This window comes from Otolemur garnettii, unplaced genomic scaffold (assembly GCF_000181295.1).
Source record: "Otolemur garnettii isolate 467f Iridium unplaced genomic scaffold, OtoGar3 scaffold00112, whole genome shotgun sequence".
Taxonomy (NCBI): Eukaryota; Metazoa; Chordata; class Mammalia; order Primates; family Galagidae; genus Otolemur; species Otolemur garnettii.
This window is the reverse complement of record NW_003852507.1, coordinates 598,689-606,796: the sequence shown is the minus strand read 5'-3', so window position 1 is coordinate 606,796 and position 8,108 is coordinate 598,689. Positions and strand designations below refer to the sequence as shown.

The 8,108-nt window shown below is 51.5% G+C and overlaps 1 protein-coding gene across 1 annotated transcript in view; it reads left to right on the top strand.

The window, feature by feature from the left end:
* Nucleotides 1–70: 70 nt before the first annotated feature.
* The window catches only part of ANKRD13B (ankyrin repeat domain 13B), a 25,129-nt gene continuing 17,091 nt past the window's right edge, over nt 71–8,108 (top strand). Inside the window, exon 1 of the mRNA XM_012809786.1 lies at nt 71–184. Within this exon, the coding sequence (XP_012665240.1) occupies nt 71–184 (114 nt within the window). The remainder of the gene's footprint in view (nt 185–8,108) is intronic.

The following is an 8,108-nucleotide window of genomic DNA, read 5'->3' as shown; positions in this document are numbered from 1 at the left end:
CCGGCTCCCGGCTCCGGCGCCGTCCCTCCTCCCGGGCGGGGCGCCGCGGCCCCGGTATGAGGAGCAGGCGATGATCCCTGCCAACGCCTCCGCCAGGAAGGGGCCCGAGGGCAAGTACCCGCTGCACTACCTCGTGTGGCACAATCGCCACCGTGAGCTGGAGAAAGAGGTCCGCGCCGGCCAGGTGAGAGCGCCGTCGAGGCGCCGCGGGGACCCCACGGCACGCCCGTCCGGCGTGGGGAGGGGGCGCGTCGCGGGCTGTCCCGCCTCCCCAGCGAGTTTGCAGCGCTTCTTTGTTCGCAGCCGCGGCTTCTGTGCTTGTTGACCGGGAGAGGGTGATGGGAGCGACCCCTGCCAGCTCCTGTGTGGCCGGGACTCGGGGGCCGCACGTGTTTCAGACCTTCCCAGATTGGAATAGGGGACACTGTGGTCCTCCTCCGCTGGGGCAGTGAGGGCTGCAGGGAGGGGCTGCAGGCTCGGTGGTCCATGTTCCATGTGGTGGGAGAGTCCGCCCCACACAGTTGTGCGGTGATATCTCTCGCGTGAGGGTGCGGAGATGGGGGAGGCCTGCGTGGGGAGGGGACCACAGGTCAAGGATCAGGGAATAGGTTGTGTGACACTCCCAGGCATCCCAGCCCCACCCAGCTCTACCCTCCGTGTGAGCTCTTTCTCTTTTTGCTCAGACTGGGCAAAGCCCCTAGATCCCTCAGACCGAAGCCCAGCTGAGAAAGGGACAGTGGAAAAAGACCCTCTTGGGAAGGCCCCAGCAAGGGCCTTGTCCAGGTGCTGAAAGGCGCTCTCCTGCCCTCTGGTGCTGGGGCCTGGCTTCTAGGCTCTGAGGAAGCTAGTGCGCACTGGCCGTAGAAATGGCTTGAGGTTCTGATCACAGAGTGGGCTCTGGGGTTTCTACTGGTCATCGAGATGGGGTAGATCAGTCAGCTTTGGGCTGGGCAGTGGCCTCCAAGATAACAGAGGAAGGGGTGGAGTCTCCTGGCCATTTTTCAGGACACAGATAGTCTTCAGTTCTGCCCTTGGCACCCAGGCCACAGGTAGGCACTCATGGCATACGTGACCAACCCCCCAAGGTGGAGGAACCAGAGCTGGACCCAGCCTGCATGGGTTGCCTCTGGTTGAGACTTCCAGACTTGGTCTAGGTCTGAGACTTTGGAGCCATGGCTCAGCTCAGAGGAGTTAGCTCAGGAGTTGCCTCTGAGGGATTATACCTTCTGTGAGCTACTTGGTGAGTTGGAAGGAGGTTCAATCTAAGGACCTGTCCAATTGCCAAGGGAAGAGTGAAGGTGAAGGGCAGGACGTCAGATACTGGGCAAGGTGAGGGTCAGGGGACATGTTGCTGAAGTGAGCCTGTAGCCCTGTGTGTTATCCATCTCTGCACAGCTGTCCTAGGAAATACTGAAGTGACTGTGTCTGCAAGCTGGTTGGGCTGTGTGTCCACTTCCTTTCTACCTCTCCTTACAATAGGATTCTCCAAGTTTTCTCTGTTTATCTGCTATAAAAGTAGTTTGCAGCCATGAGAGGCCTGGTAAAGGGAGTGAGGTCAAAGTGACCTGAGGGAGCACAAATGAACAAACAAGGCACCAGCCCCTGCCCTTAAGGAGACTGTATTCTGGTGACAAAAATGTGAATACAGAATTCCATTGTCATCTTCATAGTGCTAAAACACGAACAGCCCAGTCTCTTCTGGCTTTTCTCTGCTTTCCTCCTCAGAGGCAAAAGAAGACAAGTCTCAAACAGAAGTTACAGCAGGAAGGATTTAAGTCTGATCTGAGAAGAACTTCCCAAAGGTCTAAGGATTGTTAGGCAGAAAGCTAAACCTCAGAATGCCTCAATATCACTCCCTTGACTGTGGGTAGGTGATCCTTTTTCTGCAGAGACTGGAAAGAGGCAAAATGTCTTGGAAAAAAAGTTTTTTTGTTTTTTGTTTTTGAGACAGAGTTTCACTATGTTGCCCTTGGTAGAGTGCTGTGGCATCACAGCTCACAGCAACCTCAAACTCTTGGGCTTAAGCGATTCTCTTGCCTCAGCCTCCCAAGTAGCTGGGACTACAGGTGCCCACCCTAACACCCAGCTATTTTTGTTGTTGTTGTTGTTGTTGTTGTTTAGCAAGCTCTGGCCGGGTTCGAACCCACCAGCCCTGGTGTATGTGGCTGGCACCCTAACCATTGAGCTACAGGCACCAAGCCTGAAAAAACTTTTTCATCTAAGCATTTCTGCTGATACTCCTAAAGTCAGAAGCCATCTTGCTGGGGGAGGGTTGGGAAGGGGAGTGCTGGGGCTGCTGCAGGTAACAGGGGTTTGGGGCTGCTGTGTATGTTCCTCTTTCCCTCCCCTCAGGCTGCCACAGAAACCAGGTACCAGCTTCACTCTATCTCTGCCCTGGCGAGTTAATGTCTCCTTGAAATGGACACCGCTTGCCCTGGATCCAGGCCAGGGGGAATATAGGGCACCAGTTGAGGTTAACCCTTGTTCAACTACAAAGAAGCCAGGCTAGTCCTTTCCTTCTCTCAGGGGAATCAGTCTAGGTGGGAGAGGCCCCTGACTGTATCCCAACTCCAGGACTGACCCAGAGTGAGGCTCAAACTGGATGTGCTCTGCTTGCTCCTCAGAGCACCAGGCTGTTTCCTGCAGGGGATTGACCTGGGGACAGCCATCTAACATCAAGATGAAATCACTATAGGATCCTGGCATCCCACCCGGTGGGGGGTCCCTGATCTCTGGTCCTCCTGACACCAAACACCACAGAAGACAGTCAGATTTTCCTCCAGCACTCGGCAATGTGGTTTCCATGGCCTGGGCTTGGCATAGCTGTTTCTTCTTCACTCTAGCAAAGCTCCGTGGGCAGGCTTGGCAGTGCTGACTGGCCGAGGAGGGGGATAACCTGGGAACCTTCAGAGCAGGTTAATGGGCTTTGCCAGCCCTTTAATAGCTTTTCTGGGGGATGGAGATAGGGATTGGTGGCTAGGAAGGAGGTGCTTGGGTGAAGGGAATGGACAGAGACCATTCCTGCCTGGCAATCAGCAGTACCGTGGTTGTTGGCACTCTGCTTGCCACCATGCACATACCTTGCTAGGTCAGGGGGGATAAAGGTCTGTAGGCCAGAGGATGCACCAGTTTTTCCTTGCCTGGCACAGCCAGATGGGCACAGTCCTGGTTCTAAGAGTCACGAGTCCCTGGTGTTCCCTGGGGATGGGGGAGGAGGATTAGACTGCACAGTTCCCTGTGGGAGGGCACAGGTATAGGGAGGGCCTGGGGAACAGGATTCTTTCCCTGGCAACAGGAACTCTGAAGGGGGAAGACTGTGGTCCCAAGGAAGCATTTTCCTACTTCCTGGGGCTGCCTCCATCATGGTCCTCCTTCCTGTCTTCACTGGTCATCCTTCTGATCTAGAGGCAGGCGAGATGGGGTTGTGGATGCTCAGGGAATATCTGTGAATGCCCCCAAAGTGGGCAGTCCTGGGTCTGGGGCACCACAACTGGTAAGCTAAGAAGCTCCAGAGAGCCAGCCACAAACCCCAGAAACCAAAAATTAATGTGTTCTGGGATGGGGGAGGAGCTGGATGAGGCAGGATGGGGGGACAAAAGTGAGGAGGAAAGAAGAGGGTACTGCTGCCACCTGCCCATAGCTGCCCACTCAGTTGGAGGAAGCTTTCTGCCTCCCTTTCCTTAAGTAAACTCAGGCACACCCGTCCCTACCACCCCAGGTGGGAGAGCTTGGAGAACTGGATAGCAGGGACCAAGCAGCTGTCTTCTCTGGAGCTGAGCAGGGGCTGGGCAGGCAAAGCCCCGTGCACACACTGGGACCCTCAGCTGTCCTCTCCAGCACCTATGTTCAATATATATCTTTGGTGTGTGCTTTTAAGATTTCATTTAACAAAAGGATTTTGCTAATGCTAAAAGAGTTTGAAAAGAACCCTGCTCGTGCATGTGGGTGTGAGGGGTGTTCATGTGCAAATATGCTGGCAAGGAACACTTGTGCTACACTCCAGTAGATGCCTGCAGAGCCAGAGGGCAGCTTGCTCTGCCCAGGGAGCTCCAGGTTTTGACTGCAGCTGAGGTCTGCTGGGGTGAGGAGTCTCTGCTTGGTGGAGAGGGCTGGTGTTGGTTTCATGGGAACCTTTTCATTTCAGCAATTAAATGCTGTAGGCCTTTGCTGAGGAAACTAATGAATTCTCCCACCTGGGTCCAGGGCAAGGTGTTGTTTGGACTGCAGAGCCTGCTCTGGGCTGGTAGGGAGAGCTGCACTGGGGCTTGGCTAGGTACATGGAGGTCCACATTGTCCCTGGAAATGGCAGTGGCTTAGGCAGAGCTCCTGAGGAGTGAGGGTGGGGAGAGGAACCCTGCCTGGAAAGGCAGTGCCAGCCTCTCTCTGGAGCCTGGAGCTAAAGTGCCTAAGGGGGCAGGTGGGAGGCAGCATCTGGAGTCCCGAGGCTGGGCAGGGTGCTCTGCCATCTCCCTGGGGCCTAGTTAGCACGAGCAGATCTGGAGCAGGGCTGGGGGAGGCCCAGGGCTCAACTGCAGCCCCCTGGGAAGCTTCCCTGACTTCCCCAGCCAGCTCAGGGTCTGTCTGTCCTTCATCACTCTCACCCAGGGCCCAGGGGCCCAGCCCAACCCATGATAGGCGATAAGGAAATGGTTTTCCCTACCCTGCCCTGGGGGGCCAGAGGAGCAGCAAGGGACCCCTTCACACTTCCCAGCCACAGATTGGAGGTCAAGAGGGACCAGGTACACTTTTTTTTGAGGCTCCAAGTGTATTTAAAAATGAAGAAATGCCAACACAGGGTTATACAAATTATGTAAATAATTTTAAATTATTTAAAATGTTTTATTTTTGACAAAGGAGTTCATCCTCGTGCTTTAAAATATTTAACTGTTGGCTGGACCTGGCAGCTCACTCTGGGAGGCTGAGGCAGGTGGATTTCTTGAACTTGGGAGTTCAGTACCAGCCTGAACAAGAGCCAGACCCTGTCTCTACTAAAAATAGAAAAATTAGCTGGGCATTGTGGCAGGAGCCTATAGTCCCATCTACTTGGGAGGCTGAGCCAGGAGGAATCTGAGGTTGCTATAAGCTAGGCTGGCACCATAGCACTCTACCCAGGGCAACAGATCAACAATAATAATGATAATAAAGTGTGTAATAGGCTTGGTGCTCATAGTACAATGGTTAAGGCACTGGCCACATGCACTGAGGCTGGCGGGTTCGAATCCAGCCTGGGCCAGCTAAACAACAATGACAACTGCAACAAAAAAAATAGCTGGGTGTTATGACAGGCGCCTGTAGTTCCAGCTACTTGGGAGGCTGAGGCAAGAGAATTGCTTAAGCCCAAGAGTTGGAGGTTGCTGTGAGCTATGATGCTATGGAACTCTACCTAGGGTGGGTGACATAGTGAGACTCTGTCTCAAAAAAAAAAAAAAAAAGAGAGAGAAGTGGTGTTCCTTGCTCTGCTGCTCCAACCTTTCCAGAAGTGACCCCTTGAACACTCTGGGCGCGTTCTTTTGTTATTTCCCTCCATAATTATAAACAATATACTTTTGCAACTATTTCTTGGTTTATCAGTTTTACAAACCCAGAGGTTTCCCTTGTGCCCTCTCAAAGTAGTCTTCTATGCATTTGCCTAACAATTTTTTTTTTTTTTTTGAGACAGAGTCTCACTGTGGCACCCTAGGTAGAGTGCTGTGGCATCACAGCTCACAGCAACCTCAAACTCTTGGGCTCAAGCAGTTCTCTTGCCTCAGCCTCCCAAGTAGCTGGGACTACAGGTGCCTGCCACACAATGCCTGGCCATTTTTGGTTGTAGTTGTCATTGTTGTTTGGCAGGCCCGGGCTGGATTTGAAAGCACTAGCTCCAGTGGATGTGGCTGGCACCCTAGCCGCTGAGCTATAGGTGCCAAGACCCTGCTTAACAAATATTTAGAAGTGCCAGTTATGTGCCAGGTGCTTTCTGGGGACTGGGGAGCTAGGGGTAAGCAAAATAGACAAGGACCTTCCTGTTGGGGCTTATGCACTAGGTGAGGCAGATGATGAGAAAATAAACAAGCAATTAAGTGCTGGGAAAGAACTAACGCAGGGTAAGGGCCTATAGATAGATCAATAACAGCTGTCTTCTCAGATGGGCTGTCAGGGAAGCCTTTTCTAAGGAGGTGACATTTGAGCAGCAATCTGAATAAAGGGAGGGAGAAAGCTTTGCCACTCTCTAGGGGATCCTTGGGAAGATGGTTCCCCGGAAAAGCTGGTGGCAGGAGCGGAGGGGAGGAGGGAGAGCAAACGAGTACAGAGAGAAGTCCAGGGCCCTTGGATTCTATGCTAAATAAAGCTTTGAGCTGAAGAGTGTCAGTAACATTTCACGGGGTGACAGTAGCTGCCGTAGGTAACCTAGAGAACAGACCTGAGGGGCCAGGAGAGGAGCAAGGGCAGTGAGGGGCCTGTGGGGCAGATCTAGGATAGAAACTTGAAGGTGTTGGAAACTGAGAGAAAGCTAGGTTTGTTTTGAAGGTAGAACTTCAGCTTTACTGATGGATTAGCAAAGCTAATGCTCTGTCCCTGAATGTGGACACTGAGGGACAGAGAAGAGCTAATGACAGTTCCAAAGTAGTTCTTTTTCCTCACCTGTAAACGGAGTAAATTGAGGTACTATTTACTGTGATGGGAGAGTTGGGGTTGGTGCAACTAGCCGTCCAGGAAAGGAGAAAGCAGGCAAGTGCAGAAAGCCACTTCTGGAATGAAGAAAGCAAGAGAAAGATTGCAGGAGATGTCAACGTCATGGAAGGCTGGGATGGATGTCCCATTTTGTTCCATAAATTCAATAATCTTTTCATATTTTCCCAAGGATGTAAATTACTGTTTTCCCCAAATAAGTTATCTTTTATTCCTTGAATAGACAGAGTTTCCTCTGGTTCCCCCCAACCCCCGGGTTTTTAGCATCGATTTGTATGTTTTGGTTTCAAGTTTTCCTCAAGCATCCAGTCTCTCGTGGCTGGTTAAGAGTGGGGGTGTGGAGCTTACCCATGTGTGGGTGCTGCTGTCAGATGACTGGGTGGCAGGCTGGTCTGCTCATTGTAGGACCTCCAGTATGCAGAGGTTGTTGGGGCCTTTTGTTTCCCAAAGGAAGAGTTTGGAGTCTCCTGCTCGGGTGGGCTGGGGTGGTGACATTACAGTCTGGCGCCCAGTGGTTCAGGAGCCAGGCAGGGAAGGGGGCTGGGGTTTCACTGGTCACCAGTTCTCAGCCCATGACCTCATCTTCTGCTGTGGCCAGTGTCCCTGAGTCCTGCTCGTCTCATGCTCATTGTAGGAGTATGAGAGAACTACCCCTGGCATCCTGTGGTAAGGGGGGGGCATCTCCCAGCTTTACAAGGTTGGAAAATGAATCAGGGGGATTCTAAATTATAACCAGCCCCCCTGAGCCTCACCCCCACCTCTGCCATTCCCAGTGCCTACAGATCCTGCACTTTTCAGGAGTGTAGGGTGACCTAGCTTACTACTTATGGGGGTTTCCCTCTGACTGCTTGGGTTCTAACTTCCTGGGCTCCCCTAAGTCAGTTGTGATGCCTCAGCCACTGTTCATGTTCCAAAGTTGTGTTGAAATTTCTCATCTGCTGACATATCTTCTCTTTATTCTTCCGGGTTTTAAATATTTTACTGACATTCTTATACTTATAAATTTAACATTTTTGGCACCCTTTGTTCCTTTGTATAGATCCAAGTTCCCATCTGGAGCATCTTCTTTCCACCTGAAGAACTCCCCTGAACATTTCCTGCATATCTTCTGGTGATAAATTCTCTTAGCATTAGTTCATCTGCTAAAGCCTTTATTTCCTTTTTCATTTTGGAAGAATTTTTGCACTGGTGGTAAAATTCAGTGTTGATACCAGTCATGTTGGCTTAGAGGAAAAAAATTCTAAATTGGAAATTTTTTGTTTTATCTCCCAACACTGTAAAGATTTCATTTTATTTTATTCTGGGTTGCATAATTTTGATGACAAGTGTGTAGTATTTCCTATACATGATGAGAAATAGCATTTCTTTTTTTTTTTTTTTTGAGACGGAGCCTCAAGCTATCCCCCTGGGTAGAGTGCCATGGCATCACGCTCACAGCA